Here is an 18590-nt window from a genome sequence, read left to right as displayed (position 1 = left end):
TATATGATTATATTATAACCAATTTTAACTTGTTGTTCGTTTAATGGGTTCAGAAGGTCTAAAGGTTTGAAGGGTGATTTGTCTCCTCCAATAGATCCTGAAGGAGAGAAAAAACAGTCAAGTAACAGTCAGGGACCCTAAATTGATAATTACAAACATGTTGTTATTGTACAGTGTGTGTGTCAAAATGATTTCCTGGATAGAGCCCAATAGTTTGTTCATTTATCCTTTACTAAGCAGGTCGACTCGACAACTCGCTCTTACTTAAAATATGCCTGGGTGTGTGCAGCTTCACCATCTTGCCACCAGAGGCCACTAAGACACAAATCATTTGCTTTGCAACGAGATAGCGGCGCTGCGTAAGGAGTGGGGTTGTTGTGGGTGCGAGCGGGACTGCAATCTGCATCGGATGGTGTGGAGGTTGCAGCGTCGTAGTCCCCTGAACACTTCACCGGATTGTTGTTCATCTTTAGTGAATGAACAGGAATAGTTTACTTTAAACAATTTAGCAATACAGTAAAAGACTTGGTAGTCATCAAAGCAAGGAAAATTGAAGAAAAGACAAAGAGCGCAAATGGAACTGGAGCAACCACGGATATATCCGCTAAGCTCGTTAGCAAGCCAACTAGCCCGCTGCTAACTTGATACACGAGTAACAATCAACTGGCTATGACTGATAACGAGGAAAGGACAGTCAAATTGTAATCCAGAATGAATTATTGAGAATCAAATCAAATGTTTTAGCTACGCATTTTTTCTTACGAAAGTATTTGAATGGATTGGATGCGTTCTGTAGAATTGCTCAACAACTATAGTTAGCCGGCTAGCTAGCCAAGGTTACTTGCATGTTGAGTTGGGAAGCTATCCCGTTAGCCAAATAACGTTACGTCATCTGTACAGTAGTTAATAACTAGACGGCCAGGCAACTACAAGGTGGATGGACGGTCATCTGCGTGGGTGTGTTCGTGAAGTTAACGTTAGTTGACTGGGCAGCCCATTATTCCTCCTTCGGCTTTTTTCGACACAGTTTAGTATTACACATGACAGAAGTGAACATGTGAGTGTTATAGGGCAATGGATATAGTTAACTGCCGGTTTGTTAGTACCGTAGGGAAGAAGTGACAACCGATATCTCAGGTACAGTTTAACGGTGGACCACAATGAATTAGGTCTGACGTTCTGCTTTCGGACATAGGACTCTCTCTGGATTTGCTGGACCGCTTGCTAACAAGAACTTTATGACGTGGGCTCAGTCCTTTATTTAATTATTGACTGACCACACAGGTCACGGTTAACCTAAAGCGTCCACAGCCCTCATACCATGGCAGCGGTTGTCAACTACTCACCGCCGTGGTGGGTCAACCTGCTACACCGACTCCCTCATTTCAACCTTCAATTCGAACAAACAAGCAGCGATTTTCGCCCGGAGGACTCGTCCTATCAACAGGTAACTTTATGACATACACTTACTTGAACTGTGCCTTGTGAATCAGAAACAATAAATGGCTGTCAAACATTATACGTTTGTAAACAAGGGAGTTGCCAGTGGGTTGCTGGTGTTTGAGGTATGATAATATTCTGGGGTGATGCAATTGATTGTGGATTTTGGGACAGTCATCAGCACAGACCAATGCAATGTTATACCCCTGTGCACTGACAATGCAATGTTATATCCCTGTGCACTGACAATGCAATGTTATACCCCCGTGTACTGGCAATGCCTATTAAACTTGTTTGGGTCAGAGCCTTTGTAAGAGTACTCAAGACTCCTTATTAACTGTGGTTCCCTAGGCGGTGTACAGTACATAGACCTAGACCCTACTGAGACTGGGGGGTGACAGACAACTACTCTTGCAGGCTATATTTCTCAAACTGTTATCATGTTGAGTTCCCATTGCAGAAACAGCCACTGTTACCTTCTGACAAGACATTACATGTATGGATTCCAGGGATGGGTGGAGATGGACTAAAGACAGTGGTCTTTAAATCGAGTCATAAATTGCCACATAATCATAGCTACTCATCTAGGCCGGTTCTCCTAATTAAGTGTGTGTGAGGGGCAGCATAATGCCCATTTACTGTGTGGCCGTTATGGCTTTGGCCTGTGCAACAGCAAACAGAAACTATGGACATTTTTAAGTTAGCTAATCACAGGAGATGGGGATTTCCAAAATGAGCTTGTCTACTTCCAAAGTGTATGGAGGAGGACAGGATTAACAGATGGCTTCCCCTTCCCTGTCAGCTGCTGTGGGTATCACGACGACAGTTGTCTCAACAGGCTCTAAAAAGAGGGCTGTATTTTCTGGCACAGGGTGTGACTGTCAGTTGAGTGCTCAGGCAGAAGGGAAAGGGAGATTGCCAGAGCTGCTCATTCACAGCTTCTAGGACCAAGATAACCTGTCTGTTATCAGACTTAATACTGGGCCATGCATGGGCCTGCAGTCCAAACGCTTCATCCAGCCGACACTTCATCCAGCCAACACATCTCAAGATAACCCCAGATTAAGTCATGCTGAAGGAATTGAATGTACTATCCCTGACCTACATAGTTATTTCTCAAATTTACGGGATAACTCTGTCCTGACCAAAGCAAGCTGTGGGCCATGTCATTGTGAATGAGACTCAGTTATGTCTGTAATGTGCCATGTGTTAGCTGATGATTAGTATGTTAGGCATTATTTGCATTCTTTTCTGCATTCTTGTCATACTGTAACTCTGTTCCTCGGGTGACAGAGCCCAGCACCAATATGTCATTGAGACCTTGAGGTATGACCTTTGACCTGAGGTTGTGACCCCAAGGTCGTCTGGCTGCCCGATTTTTTTTTCATTTTAGTCACTTAGCAGGCACTCTTATCCAGAGTGAATTAAAATGAATGCATTCATCTTGAAGGGGAATTTCACTATTTAGGACCCTAATCTGTATTTTTAGGTTCCAGACAGTTTTATTTGCAATTTCACTTGATTTGGAGAAACTTATCCCACCAGCAATTGACTTCCTGAGCCTTCTGGGATTACAAGGCATCCAGAAAACATGAACTGATGCTCCAAATACGTCCTTTTACAAACGGCAAAGCTCTCATTATCCTGATGCAGGTTTTTAGATGTTGTACACATTACATTTTGTCATACTGAACTTTATCCACAGCTTTATAATATATATTTTTTTAACTCAAGCGGTAATTTCTAGTGTGCAATATTGGCGTGCATGCGTCTACTTCCTTGTTCCTCTTGCTTCTGCCTATACCTCAGTGACTACTGTGTGCGTATAAGTTGGGGCGGGGGGAGCGTGTTTCATAAACACCCTAGCCAGTCCACAACAACGTGTCCACTGTAAACGCAGAGCTGCTAGCTAGCTGCCGGTCGCTAATCTACCAAGCAAGCTAATAATTTTTTATTTTTTTACTATGCTACCAACATGTCTGACTAGAAAATACGAGGAGGAAATGTTCGAATTTTCAGGTGAGCCTTATTTACTTGAACCGGCATACACAGACGATCTTCAACAGATGGAGGATGACCGAGAAAGGAGAGGGCGGGACGGAGCAGGCAGGGGCTCAGGCAGATATTCAACCAGCAGCTGAGATGCAACTCAGGACCTCTGGAAACTGGTGGTATACCTGTGGGCAATGCCAAGCGATGCCGACTGTTGACAAGTGTCTTTGCTGCGCAGAGTTGGACCTGCTTATACCAGCTTTGGAAAATCTATACTGAACAACAATATAAACGCAACAATTTGCGTTACAGTTCATATAAGGGAATCAGTCAATTTAAATAAGTTAATTAAGCCCTAATCTATGGATTTCACATGACTGGGCAGCGGCACAGCCATGGGTGGGCCTGGAAGGGCATATGCCCACCCACTGGGGTGCCAGACCCAGCCAATCAGAATTGAGTTTTTCCCCACAAAGGGACTTTATTAAAGACAGAAACACTCCTCAGTTTCATCAGCTGTCTGGGTGGCTGGTCTCAGATGATCCCGCAGGTAAAGAAGCTGGATGTGGAGGTCCTGGGCTGGCGTGGTTACACGTGGTCTGCGGTTGTGAGGCCAGTTGGACGTGCGGCCAATGTTGGGGGTAGCTTATGGTAGAGAAATAAACATTAAATTCTCTGGCAACAGCTCTGGTGGACATTACTGCAGTCAGCATGCCAATTGCACCCTCCCTCAATACTTGAGATGTGGCATTGTGTGACAAAACTGCACATTTTAGAGTGGCCTTTTATTTTCCCCAGCACAAGGGGCACCTGTTACATTTTTCATATGCAAAAAAATATAATTTCTCTCAAATTCTGCCCACAAATTTGGTTACATCCCTGTTAGTGGGCAATTCTCCTTTGCCAAGATCATCCATTGACCTGACAGGTGTGGCATATCAAGAAGCTGATTAAACAGCATGATCATTACACAGGTGCACCTTGACGGGATCCTGAGGCCCATTGTTGTGCCATTCATCTGCCGCCATCACCTCATGTATCCGCATGATAGTGCACGGACCCATGTCGAAAGGATTTGTACACAATTCCAGTTCTTCTATGGCCTGCATACTCACCAGACATGTCACCCGTTGCAATGTTCTGGATCGAGGTGTACGACATCGTGTTCCAGTTCACACCAATATCCAGCAACTTCAATGGCTACAGCCATTGAAGAGGAGTGGGACAGCATTCCACAGGCCACAATCAACAGCCTGATCAACTCTATGCGAAAGGAAATGTTACGCTGCATGAGGCAAATGGTGGTCACACCAGATACTGACTCTGACTCTTTTCTGATCCACGCCCCTACCTTGTTTTTAAGGTATCTGTGACCAACAGAGCTCTGTATTCCCAGTCATGTGAAATCCACAGATTAGTGCCTAATTTATTTATTTCAATTGACTGGTTTCTTTATATGTACTGTAATTCATGAAAATCTTAGAAATTATTACATGTTGCTTTTATATTTGTGTTCAGTATACATCTCTGTCTTAATGTCCTTATGTGCTGGTGCAGCTAATTGCTAGATGCGCGGGAGTGTAGAGCGCTGTAGGCTATGGCATTAGTAAAAATCATGTTTCGTGTGTGGACTTTCTTTTATACAATTCATGTTTTCATTGCTTGCTAGTCATTTATATAAATCAATCTTTAAAAAAAGGGTTAGATGTGTCTAATTCATTATTTGACAGCAGTCAACAAGGTTGTTCTGGCTCTGAGGCCTACTGTTGTCTAATGTGTTGTGGCGAAGCTGACTTAGTAGCTCTCGTCACGAACGATTATCATTTATTTCCCCTTCTAAATTGTTTAGGGCGTTCATGTTTCCACGTATATCTAGTAATTAATTTATTCTAAATGTGTATACTGTTTCCTCTTTTGCCAGTGTCGTGGTATTTACCGTGTGCAAGGCTAATTATGTGTCGAGGGAATGTTTGGTCGAGTTGCATTTTGACTCGTTTCATATTTAAATGCAGTTATTAACCATTTTTGCAATCCTCCCAGTGGATGCGATGTTGAGGTGCCCACAAACACTTGCTACACTGGCGAGAAATACGTTTCTTTCCATATTAATGTGTCCCGTGTTTTGAGGTTATGCATGTCTCGGAACTCCATGTCTTGTTGGTTTTCTCCATGCATAATGGGAGTGTAACTCCTAAAGTAATGTTTTGCCTCCTGTCGGCCTGCAGAACTATTGTTATGAATTGTGTATTCATTAATGGACAGTATTCCCGCATATTATTTAGACAGATTATTTTGATGTAGGTATAATGAGGATGTCTGTTACATGATTTAATATGCCATATTTGGGTTAATGGTAAGGTTCATAGGAGGGGCCATAGGTGTAAAGGTACCTATTTCACCTGTGAGCTTCAGTTATGTTGTAGCTCTGCTATGTGAGCTGTGTGGGGGGGCTGTCCCTATACCCCAACCTGCTATAGTTGGTTTGACAGGGTAGGCCTGATTTGAGGCTTAGGTTTTTGATTCATATTCAAAACTGTATTTTGAGTCTGTTCATTTTGTAAATATCTTTTGTACGTTATGTACATTTTCATTGCATTTCGTCATTCACTGGACCTGTCACTGTTACAAAACTGGACACTATTTTGCTCCAACATGTGCCTAACGTTGTGTCAAATGGACAAAAAATGCACCAATCCTCTCCAACTTGGCATGGTGAAGTTTGATACGGAATATTTTCTCAATTTCTAGACTAATCAACGGTGGTCAGGCCCGGTCCTGGCCGATATGTCGCCCTAGGCGGAACGGCAACAAAAAATACCTCCCTCCTATCCCCGCAGAGTAGAATAGTAGCCTAGGCTATACTGTCGGCCTGCATTTCACTTTTTTGATTGTCCGTGTAGCATACCGTTTGTAAAACAGGCAATTTACCATTCATTTATGTTAATACATGTATTAATACATTTTGTTTGAAGAGTTCAAAACCTCCTACACTTGTGAGAAACAACTTTTGGTTTATTTCATAACATTATTGACATGCTCCATATGAGCATGTGTCTGGTTTCTCTGTCCTGTTAATGTTGACGGAGCACGCATAGAAGTACCTGGCTTGCTTCTCGCAAATGTAAAGTGTAGGAAAGTGCTTCTCAGTTTTTCCTTCACCTCACACAGTAAGTCAACAAAGTCTGTTTTTAAAAAAAAAATGTATTTTAACATCCATTCAAATTTGTAGTAGTTCCTCACTGCATTCAAAAACTCCAACACTCTCCCGCTCGATAATCAGCATCGCTGATAATAGGCTATGGACATGTTGCATGTATTCGTTTCTATTTTAATGATGGTCAATTTAATCTTCATACTATAGCAGAGATGTCACCATTCATACGCTAATTGTCAATTCATTATCTTAGTCTACTTTCTGGAAAGCCTAAGGTAGGCCTAGGTTTTTTAATACCTTTTAAGGAAAGGATATATATATTTGCTCTTGTGCCTGACATACGCCAGTGGCTTTGATTGACGGGTGCTTTTACGGGGGTGTGTGAGTACGCTGATTCTCTCTATAGACCTTTATGTCCATTCAGAAAGTTTCCTAAAATAGACTGTCTGGACTCCATCTCTTTATTAAGAGTCAAACGCTCCCGTCTTGATTAAATCTTGTAAAAGGCCTGTTTCCGTTAGCTTAGGCTACATTATTTCTCTCATTACAGCGTCCTCTCATTGAAGAACGTATGCCACTGCCATCGAATGACAGCAGAAGCAGGGTTTGTGACGTTATGCAAATTAGAACACGTGTTAAAATCCGAAAAGCTTGTGAGAGTACAATGTAATCCACTGACTTGTGGTGCAACTTAATGGGTTGGTTCTGGATGACATGGAGCAGTGGTCAATAAACGTGAAGTTTCCTGTGACATAAAACCCCCCATAAACAACAAGACAACAATGCCAAATCAGTCTTTTATACAAAAAAAGCAAAAAAAGAAACTTCCTCTCACTGTCAACTGCGTTTGCTGAAAATAAACTTAACATGTGTAAATATTTGAATGAAGGTAACAAGATTCAACTACTGAGACAAACTGAACAAGTTCCACAGACATGTCACTAACAGAAATTGAATACTGTGTCCCTGAACAAAGGGGGGGGGGGTTCAAATCAAAAGTAACAGTCAGTATCTGGTGTGGCCACCAGCTGCATTAAGTACTGCAGTGCATCTCTACCTCATGGACTGCACCAGATTTGCCAGTTCTTGCTGTGGGATGTTACCCTACTCTTCCACCAAGGCACCTGCAAGTTCCCGGACATTTCTGGGGGGAATGGCCCTAGCCCTCACCCTCCGATCCAACAAGTCCCAGGCGTGCTCAATAGGATTGAGATCCAGGCTCTTCGCTGGCCATGGCAGAACATTGACATTCCTGTCTTGCAGGAAATCACACACAAAACGAGCAGTGGCATTGTCATGCTGGAGGGTCATGTCAGGATGAGCCTGCAGGAAGGGTACCACATAAGGGAGGATGATGTCTTCTGTATTCTGAAAAATGAGGGGGTAAGCAGCGTTCTGTATAAGATGAGGTCGTACTCTATGGATGCTGTAGAGCAAGTTACTGGTTGGATATTTGCAGAGAACAGTGTCCAGGGTCACACCAAGGTTATTTGCACTCTGAGAGGGGGACACCATGGAGTTGTCAACTGTGATGGAGAGGTCTTGAAGCAGGCAGGCCTTCCCCGGGAGGAACAGCAGCTCCGCCTTGTCAACGTGGTGCGTGGACATCCACGTTGAGATATCTGTCAGGCATGAAGAGACGCGTGTTGCCACCTGGGTGTCAGAAGGGGGTAAGGAAAAAAGTAGTTGAGTGTCGTCCGCACAAGGTGCACCTGTGTAATGATCATGCTGTTTAATCAGCTTCTTGATATGCCACACCTGTCAGGTGGATGGATTATCTTGGCAAAGGAGAAATGCTCACTAACAGGGATGTGCACAACATTTTTGAGAAATTAGCTTTACATGTTGCATTTACATTTTTGTTCAGTATTGTAAATGACAGATATCCCCAAAAACAACTCAAGTAGTGCTTTAAAGTATTTTTACTTATGTGCTTTACACCACTGGATGTTAGACAGTGTTAGCAGGCCTGGCTTAATGCTGTCCAGCACACTCTTCACTAGGCTAAAATGTACTTTCAGTCTTCAAATGTCTTTCAGGGTTATGGGACAGCTTTTGTCTTGGGCCAACTATGTCAGGGAATAATTAGACAGTCGGACAGATTATTGATGCTGACATTCTTGCCGTCCCTGGTGACTAAGGTCTTACCCTCTCCAACATCCCTCTCTCCAGTCTTTCTTGACGCCTCCTAAAAATATTCTACCCATCTTCTACTCTCCAACCCAACTCTTATCTATACTTACATATGCCATACCTCACACCTGGCTACTGTAAATGTGATTTAAACATACAGTATATGACCATCAGTATCCTACCTAATTTCTGCACCGGCAGAGTTCTCTCTAGTTCAAGCAAGGTAATGGCAACGAGGCATACTACTGTAACGGATAAATCCAGATTTTTGTTGAATACAGGGTGGGTGTAATGCTTTAGTTGATAAATGTACTAATAGGAATATAATTTACATTTTCGACTTTCAAATGTTACCACATAGCTTATTGGAGATCCACACATCAGGCAATGTTTACTTGAATGGATATAATAAATATATATATCCTCTGTAGGAAATCATAGAAATATAGATACTACATACAATAGGCATGATCATTTAAATTGACATTGGGTGGACCGATGGCCATCTTTGTGGCACTAATTAGAAGTTAAAATTGCAATTCACTTAAAATGTCAAAGGTGTTGCAGTGGTCTGAAGGGATAGGTCCATTCTATGAATTCTATTTCTAGGATTGAAATGACACCCACCCTGTATTCAAGAGCATGTTGTCTCAACCGATGACCGGCACAACACTAAAACGTCAGTGAATCTAAAGTAGAGTTCAAGCTAAAAACGTATGCGAATATTTAAAAAAATCTGACTTTACCCGTTTTTTATTCAACAAATAGCAAATATAGAATTTCTGAAAGTTTGACAAACCTATTTTGCAAGCTTTTAAACAATATCAAACTCAAATATTTATATTTTCCAGTGATGAAGACATGGATCTCATGATATGGTGGGGTATGCAGAACTTTGAGTACCTCGATCTCCTGGATGTGTTGGCCTTCAGGTCCAAAACGTCACTTTCTGACCACTTCTTCCATGGGCAAACATGTATGGAAAGTTTTTTTGTTTTGAATCAAAAGAGATGCTGTCAAAAAGTGATTGCATTTATATGGATTTACCCTAAGGTCATTTGCATGTACTAACTGCCCTGGCTATTGCCCATCACCAAGTTCCACTACCATAGATTTAGAGGTTAAGCCAATGAGTGTGTAGTAGAAGATGAGTGAGTGCAGCAGCCCAGTGCAAGCAAGCTGCACAGCTGAAGATTGGGGAGAACCCCTCCTGCACTCTGCAGCATGGCACTTGTTCAGAAGGTCAGAATTAATGGCTATTCTCAGCTCATTTAGTTGAGGGTTTCACTCAACTGTCCCTGAAGTAAAATCCACTGTGTCCTTGATGCACTGATCAGTGAACTTTTTCCCATTTTCTCTTTTTAATGGCAAGTGCTAAGATTTTAGTGTTGAAGTGGATTTCAAAATGAGAGATAATTGCCAGTCTGTCGACAGGGTACGACAAAAGCCAGGATATGTTTTACCCCCCCCTTCAAGTGTCCACAAATTTTGAGTACCGGTAGGCCTATGTTGCCAGGTACGCCAATTCTCCCCTTAACCTCTGATTTGGCCCACAAAGGAGATCTATAGGCCTAACCAGGCATATATGCAACATTTGTCCTGAGGCATACATACAGTAATCACACCTTTCATTCTGATATCCAATGATGTCTTAATGATGACAGACAGTCATCCAGTTTCTTCATTGGTGCTTTATAAAGGAGTTTGAAACGTTTTGGCAATAGTGGGAAACGAGTGAAGATGGCTGTCTTGACAAATTCCTTCTCGTCAGAAGGACAACATGGAGGGGGGTTGTCAAGGGGCAGCTTTTGTAAGTTGTGCACCAGAGCCAGGGTTGGCGAGGTGGAAGAAGAGAGTCTGTTGCCATTGTGATGGATGGGAGTGGGACTGGAGCTGGGTTTGTTTTGGGTGTGGGCAGACTGGGGTGAGGAGAGTAGACAGAGCCAGCATGGTTTCAGCCTCCTACATGGGTCAGAGAACCAGGAGAGAGCCCATGCTAGCCTGAGGAGTGGGAAAATATATATTCTTTAGATGTAGACCATACTTAGCCATAAATATATATTTTTAAAGTAGGCTACTTTGGTTAGGGCAAATATGTTGACATCCACACTGCCGATAGCACAGTGAGATATAGGTGTACGGGAGAACCGATGTTTATGTACCTGGTGTGGTGGAGTGTGTTGCACATTAGCCAAAAATGATATGTTCATCAAGCAGTTCATTTTGAATGTGGGGAATTTGACCTGGAAGTGAAACCTGATTGTAAAGGACAAAGTGGACAGTTGAGTCAGCATGTGTTACTTCCTCTCCTCTCTTCCCTTCTTGTCTTGTGATTTGGGTCTGCTATTCTTTCATGGCAATGTGTCTAATTCAAAGCCATACTTAAGTGCCCTTTAATGGAACACAGATGTACCACGATTTGCTCTTTTGACTACCGGTATGTGAAAAACGGAACTCCCATTCCTGATATTTGAATCGCAACATAAAACAAGGACCATTTCCTTTTCTTGACAATGGAGAGTGAAAATTAAAGAAATCTAAAAGGTAGAGAAGGACTTTTAAATGTTAAGGTCGTTATTAGTCAGCATTGAATTCCCATTGTCTTGGATCAGAAGCTGGGAAGATGAGAAGGGGTTGTAACAATGCCAGCATCCTGTTCACAGGATGGTACGGCTCCTCTCCAGCCCCTTTGAACTTCACTTAGTCAGACAGTGACATTGCCTATTTTCCATTTATTTAACCACTCGCTGTATGAATTTTCCATACTTGCATTTCAGCATATGTACAATTTTTAAATGTTTGCACAGTGTATCCATGAAGTAGTGGTATAATATCACTAGGTAACACAGATGGCTGCCCAGGAGATGGAGCTCAGTGAGATACTGTAATTTGAGTTCAGATTTTGTTTCTCCAGGGTCGGGAAACGGTCTCGATAAAGCGCTTCAATGGAGAGGCCTCAATTCACCAAGAGCCCAGGGGCAGCCTGTTAGGCTGATCTTACTGAAAAATGCATCTGTTTAGAGAACCAGGGTGCCGGTATTTTCCTGTTTTAATATATTCGCTACTAGGGGAAGAAAAACGGTCTGGATTGAAATCTGTGTAATTACAATGAACTCCCAGCCTGTGTGAACTACATATGAAGTGCCTGCCCTCTCCCTATGTGCTGCAGGCTGAAGTATGGGACTGCAATAGACCCGTTTCTTTAGCACAATACCTAACAGGCCGTGAGATGCATTTGATAATGTGTTATGCTGTTTCTGTTTGATCATATTTAGCCTAAGCTGGTTCACTTAAGCTATTCAGTTTGTTAGTTCACTCGTTCACTCACTGACACGCCTTTTCATTACTTAAACACCTCACTTTTTCACTTGCTCGTGCTCTCTCTTCACCTCTTTCTTTTTCTTTCTTTCTAGCCTAGTGGTTAGAGCGTTGGACGAGTAACCGAAAGGTTGCAAGATCGAATCCCAGAGCTGACAAGGTAAAAATCTGCCGTTATGAACCTGGCAGTTAACCCACTGTTCCTAGGCCGTCATTGGAAATAAGAACTTGTTCTTAACTAACCTGCCTAGTTAAATAAAGGTCAAATAAAAAAATTCAATTCGAGAGGCTTCATTGGCATGGAAAACATGTGTTAACATTGCCAAAGCAAGTGAAGTAGATAATATACAAAAGTGAAATAAACAATTCAAATGAACAGTAAACATTATACTCACAGAAGTTCCAAAAGAATAAAGACATTACAAATGTCATGCTATGTGTATATATACAGTATTGTAACGATGTACAAATGGTTAAAGTACAAAAGGGAAAATAAATATCTTTGAAACACACACACGTTCACCCTAAGACTTCCAAGGTTCAGCAGATGGGTGCCTTTTCACATCAAAGCTCTATATCGTAAGATCTGATCCCAGACCATATGACATCTATCTACCTTGCAGCCTAGCCAAAACTTTATGTCAGTATTGAACCCACTTTCTTATCATTTTGATCCACTTTACCCGTAGGTGAATAAAGTGTCCTACTCCTACATTAATTGTCTTGCTGATATGATTTTACACTCCGAGTTGAGAAAGCTACACTGCCAATAGAGAAGACAAGCTCTTGCTATTCTTTGGACATTAGGCTAAATCAGGGGAGCAGGCATATCATCATTGACACTGGCCGTGCTCCCAGATTGGCTTGTTTTAGCTGCATTCCTGCTCAGTTGCAGCTTTCCGTTTCCCGTTCACTTTTGCCTTACTTTTAAACCAGTTGGCAGTTTCCACATAGAACCTTGTTTTCTTTTCCTTGTTCTGAGATGAGGCGATGTGAGAGAGGTTCATTTGCCACTATAGCACACTCCAAATCATGTCTTGATGGTTGATTCATGCTTTATAAAGCTCAGTTGGTTACAATTATCAAATCTAACTTTATTTGTCACATGCTTCGTAAACAACTGTGAAATGCTTACAACAACGCAGAGAAAGTAAAAAGAGACATTATAGGAAAACTTGGTTGTATACACTGGGTGAGTGTGCAGGGATACGATGTAACTGAGGTAGATATGTACATATACGTATGGGTAAAGTGACTAGGCAGCCGGATAGATAATAAACAGTAACCCGACACTCATTCAACACCATCCAAAATCATTTGTTAATTTAAGCAGCAAGGCACAGGGGGGTGTGGTATATGGACAATATACCACGGCTAATGGCTGTTCTTAAGCACGACACAATACGGAGTGCCTGCCAATCAGCTGTCAGCCAATCAGCATTTAGGGCTCAAACCACCCAGTTTATAAAAACGGATAGTTACCAGCTTCTGTGAATATCCTTTTTCATTTAAGGACTGTGAATTATTTGTTTTCCAAACAATCTTTACTTGGCATACAGTTGGCAGTATAAAGTCTATTTTGTTTTTCCTGTGCAAGAATGAATGCCTTTTTGCCTGAGATTTGCTAGATGCATCTAAAAACTCATTCAAGTTAAGAAGTCTTAATGGATTTACTTCGAGAGCCTTCATTTCCCTTTATCTACTGTTCCATTTTAGGGAGAATGCTTTTTTTTGTTCGCTTTTCACTGTCCGCACGCATGAACAGCAGACTGGAGCCCAGGCAGCGCCTAAAATTAGATCCTTATTTAGCATTTGCCCAAAGGAGCTGGGCTGTCTTGCATCTTGGAAATAATTTCCTATCTCAAAGGAGCTCACCACGGCTGTTGTTGAGGGAACGTGCGGTAATACTGGATTCATTCTCATTTTAAGGCTTTACAACAACAGGAAAAGGTGGAGAAGAACAAACCAAAATACCATTTCCTATGCACATTTGTTCTCAACTTGATATCCATGAGTAGGGAAGCCAAATAATTACCACTGGTATCTGGGCATTTTAATCATATACAGTATTGCAATGGGCGATTCACTGCAAATGTACATCTGACAGCAGTAAAGAGCGAGTGAGCGGTGCTAAGCCCAAACAACAGTGGCTTTCCCCTCAGTCACACCAGGGCCCTGGTCACTCAAGACTTTGACTGTGTCACTCCACTCCAGACATTTCTCTCTTCCCTCTGGTGGACAAGTACTCTGCCTCCTCACACGAACCCTGACTATCTTTTACCCCACTTCCTATAAAGTCACAAGCTCTCTGATCTGGCCTGAGCCGACACAACGCTCTCTCCAGCACCCCGTACTGTAAGCCCACACAGAGTAGGTGAGACGAACTTTGCACACGCTGCAAGGGAAACGATGGCACCTTGTGAGCGTCAAAAGATTCCAGTCATTTTGAAGTGCTCACATGGAAACAGGAGTTCACCGGGTCCACAAAAAATCTAGTTATTTGATATCGAGCCCAAATTTCGTACAGGATATATCCATTACGATGAACCATGAGACTGAAGTTACTGTACAGCAGACAGATTGGGAGCATAATCTGCTTTACAGTAACTTCTGTTTTTATGATTCATCGTAATGGATATATCCTGTATGAAATTTGGGCTTGATTTGAAATAATTGTGGCCTTCCCCTATATTATGAGAACTGGCTTTAAGTGAAACTTCAAAATGAGGCCAGGGAAACACACACTTTATTCATGTGTGATGACGTTCGGGACTAGGATTATATGGTTTCTATGCGTTTCAGTAGGCTTTGTCAGAGTATGCGTCTTGTGGTGGTGTGTTTATGCTTGTTCATGATGGGGAGTTTTAATGAGGCTTGAGGTTTTTCTCCTCTGCCTTCTACGTTATTCTCAAAGTTATGACGATAACCCTTAATTAACTGTGATCTGGTGTAAATGAGCTATGACGAGCCAAAGGGCATAGCTAATAAACAGAGAGACCATCTCATTACCATGTGATTCCTCTGGGTGGTCAGAGTGTGTATCTGCTTTAATAGCCTCTCATTCCTTGCAGACTGGATGCGCAAGATAGCCTAGCGGTTAGAGAGTTGGGCCAGTAACCAAAAGGTTGCTGGTTTGAAGCCCCGAGCCGGCAAGGTGGAAAAATCTGCCGTTCTGCCTTTGATCAAGGCAGTTAACCCCCAACAGCAAATGCTCCCTGGGCTCTGATGATGTGGACGTCCCCTGCACCTCTCTAATTCAGAGGGGTTGCGTTAAATCGGAAGACACATTTCGGTTGAATGCATTGTTGTGCAACTGACTAGGTATGCCCTTTCCCCCAATATCATTCCAACAGGCAACATCTATGCAGTAAAAATAATAATAATAAAATAGTCTAAATTAGTTCTAGGACCACAAAATGGATCCTGGATGCTTGGCTCCTGTATCTCTACATTCTACATAGTCTCTCTGAAAGCTTACACACAAACAACAGCGGTTGTATGTGTGTAATAACCGCAAAGCGTTCCGTTGCTATGGGTCATTATGTGTGTGAGATGACGTCTCATCGCCCTCTTGTTCCCCCCCCAGTCCATCCTGCTGCTGGGAGGCGTGGCTCTAGCCTGCCTGGCCCTGGACCTCCTCTTCCTGCTCTTCTACTCCTTCTGGCTGTGCTGCCGGCGGAAGAAGAGCGAGGAGCAGCCCAACGCCGACTGCTGCTGCACCGCCTGGTGTGTCATCATCGCCACGCTTGTCTGCAGGTGAGTCCCGCGTGGAAAGACGTAAGGCTCTGATCACTCATTGGTTCACTACCCAAAATACAGGCCTCGCTGTAATGAGGTGGGTCATCTCTAATTTCAACATGTAAAGCCTGGGACTGCAGATAACAATGCAAGGATTAGCCATGTTCACCATTACCCCTTAACCTCCTCGGATTAGCCATGTTCACCAGCACCCCTTAACCTCCTCGGATTAGCCATGTTCACCATTACCCCTTAAACTCCTCGGATTAGCCATGTTTACCATCACCCCGTAACCTCCTCGGATTAGCCATGTTCACCATCACCCCGTAACCTCCTCGGATTAGCCATGTTCACCATCACCCCTTAACCTCCTCGGATTAGCCATGTTCACCATTACTCCTTAACCTCCTCGGATTAGCCATGTTCTCCAGCACCCCTTAACCTCCTCGGATTAGCCATGTTCACCAGCACCCCTTAACCTCCTCGGATTAGCCATGTTCACCAGCACCCCTTAACCTCCTCGGATTAGCCATGTTCTCCATTACCCCTTAACCTCCTCGGATTAGCCATGTTCACCATCACCCCTAACCTCCTCGGATTAGCCATGTTCACCATTACAATTTAACCTCCTCGGATTAGCCATGTCCACCATTACCCCTTAACCTCCTCGATTGGCCCTGTAAGCGTATTTCATGCATGATGGAGCAGTTTGTGCCTTTTTAATCTCCTTGATGCCTTTATCTAACACATTGCTAGCAGTCTTGCTCTGAGATGAATGAGCACCACCCACAGTGTCATACGTGACTGGTTTTAAGACCTCACGCATAGACTGCTGGAGGGAATTTATTAAGGGTTTAACGGTACATGTATTCGTACCGAACCGACCTACGTCTCTTGAGTACATTTCAGGCTATTCCGTTAAAACAGCTAGAGCCTTTGCTCACGTGTTAATCAACATTTTAATTTTAATTGGCGCATATCGAACTGTCCTTTTGTGAGGCGCTTAAGTTAATTATTTTTGTATGATGGCGAGTGGTGGGGTTGATTAACCAGAATTGGAGGATCTTCATTCGTTGTTTAAATCTCCAGTTTGGGAACATTTTGGCTTCCCAGTAGATTCCAGCGCCGATGGACAGAGAGTTGTAGATAAATGCTTAACAGTATGTCATTCTGCTCAAGGAGAATAGCCTATGCAGCTGCCAACACCTCATGTTGACACCCCAGTATACCAGAGCAAGACTGAAACGCTAAGAAACAACAACAACATCGTCTCCCCTCTGCATTCAAGCATTCTTTGGCAGCTGATTCTGACCTGGCCAAATAAATTCCCAGAACGATTGGTAGACTGTTTTATTTTTTGCTGTCTTCGGTTTATAACCCCGGACATGCGCCCATTCACGGTGGTTGAGAATGGGGGGTTTTCAGCCCCTCTTAAAAAATGCTCGAGCAACTATCATGGTGCGTTCATAACCAAGAGGGAAAGGTATATTTTATATTTACTGGGAAGAATCCACTTGAAGGGCCCTCCAACTGGTAATTAGTAGTTGGAACATTGTGAATGCTGAACATTGTGAATAGCATTTAATGTTCCCGCTGTACCGAAACCAAACTTAAACGTGACTCCAAAACCTCAATACGTACCGAACCGTGGGTTTGGGGGACCGTTAGACCCCTAGAATTTATGGATAGTTTACTCTGCCGGAGGCTGAGCTCTAAGGAGAGCAGAGATGTGACCTGTCTCCTAGCTCATAATGGACACAGGAGGTATTTGACACACCCACACACACTGTCTGATGCAGCTTTTATTGTTTTTTACACCTCTCCCCTTCTGAACTGAGGATACAAGAGCAGACCTTCATTTGACATTGGACTTCACAAACCATGGGTTGCATGCTGTGGTCTGGGGTTGACAGACAGGACCCCCACAATTCTTCTGAACTTTGACCTGTAAACTTAATCCCGTTGAGAAATGATTCTGTCTTTGTGTAAGCAAACAACTTCTCTGCAGTGGAAGGGATGTAGTGTTTAAGTTTGTGGTAGAGTGTAGCGTCTGAAAGCTGCTGGTTTAGTGCCAACTACTGTGGTGAGATGGTATTCTCCTTACTTCATTGGAGCTCTCAATTGGAGGGTACTTGGGCACTTGCTGCTTTTCTTTAACCCCTTCCTTATCTGGTGTTCACATTTTTTTTAAACAATCTTGCATCTGTAAAATCTGCTGAAGCAGAGAATGAGAGGTGCACAGGGTTAAGGCTTGAAACCACAAATCCCTCTAGGTACTTTCTGCAGTCTGCCTCAAATGAAATAACCCTCAGTCACGGATACTTTTTTATGTCTAGGCTATTAGCTTTCCTTTCTTAGTCTAGGTTATCTAACTATTATACTTATATTATATATCAACAGACAACGCTGCAATAACAATCACATATGTTTAGTCTAACTAGGCCTAATCAAGGATAAGCCAGGTCTTTCTGGGATTCTCAATGCGTTTTTTGTGACTTCCTGGATTAACATATGTGGATTAATTATAGTGGGAGTGGTATTGATTTGTTTAAAGCTGATGAAGTGGTTGTTGTCTGACTGAGAGACGCTGTTATGAAGATGAGGACATATTTGATTCTATTTCTGGAGTAAGTTGATGCCACAGAACACTGAATAAGTGGAACGAGGAAGTTGGAGAGGCATTGTTGTGTCATGTAATCTGTATGATTATGAACAGTGAAGAGTTCACAGAACATTTTTTGTGGTCATGTGATGGGTCCCAGCTGTTGAACGGGTCTCAGCTGTTATTTTTATTTATTTAATTTAACTAGGCAAG

At 42.7% G+C, this 18590-nt stretch overlaps 1 protein-coding gene across 2 annotated transcripts in view; it reads left to right on the top strand.

Moving 5' to 3' along the window:
* Positions 1–315: 315 nt before the first annotated feature.
* LOC139364703 (protein tweety homolog 3-like) overlaps positions 316–18590 on the top strand; it is a 61736-nt gene continuing 43461 nt past the window's right edge. Inside the window, exons 1-2 of one of the 2 annotated variants that reach the window (XM_071101683.1) lie at positions 316–1447; positions 15624–15793. In XM_071101683.1, coding sequence (XP_070957784.1) covers positions 1322–1447; positions 15624–15793 — 296 coding nt within the window. In that variant the 5' untranslated portion in view covers positions 316–1321. The remainder of the gene's footprint in view (positions 1448–15623; positions 15794–18590) is intronic. The other variant, XM_071101682.1, reaches the window with a different exon arrangement.

Source organism: Oncorhynchus clarkii, chromosome 13, assembly GCF_045791955.1.
Source record: "Oncorhynchus clarkii lewisi isolate Uvic-CL-2024 chromosome 13, UVic_Ocla_1.0, whole genome shotgun sequence".
Lineage (NCBI taxonomy): Eukaryota > Metazoa > Chordata > Actinopteri > Salmoniformes > Salmonidae > Oncorhynchus > Oncorhynchus clarkii.
Note: the sequence above shows the minus strand (reverse complement) of the source record. Positions and strands in the feature narration are given on the sequence as shown.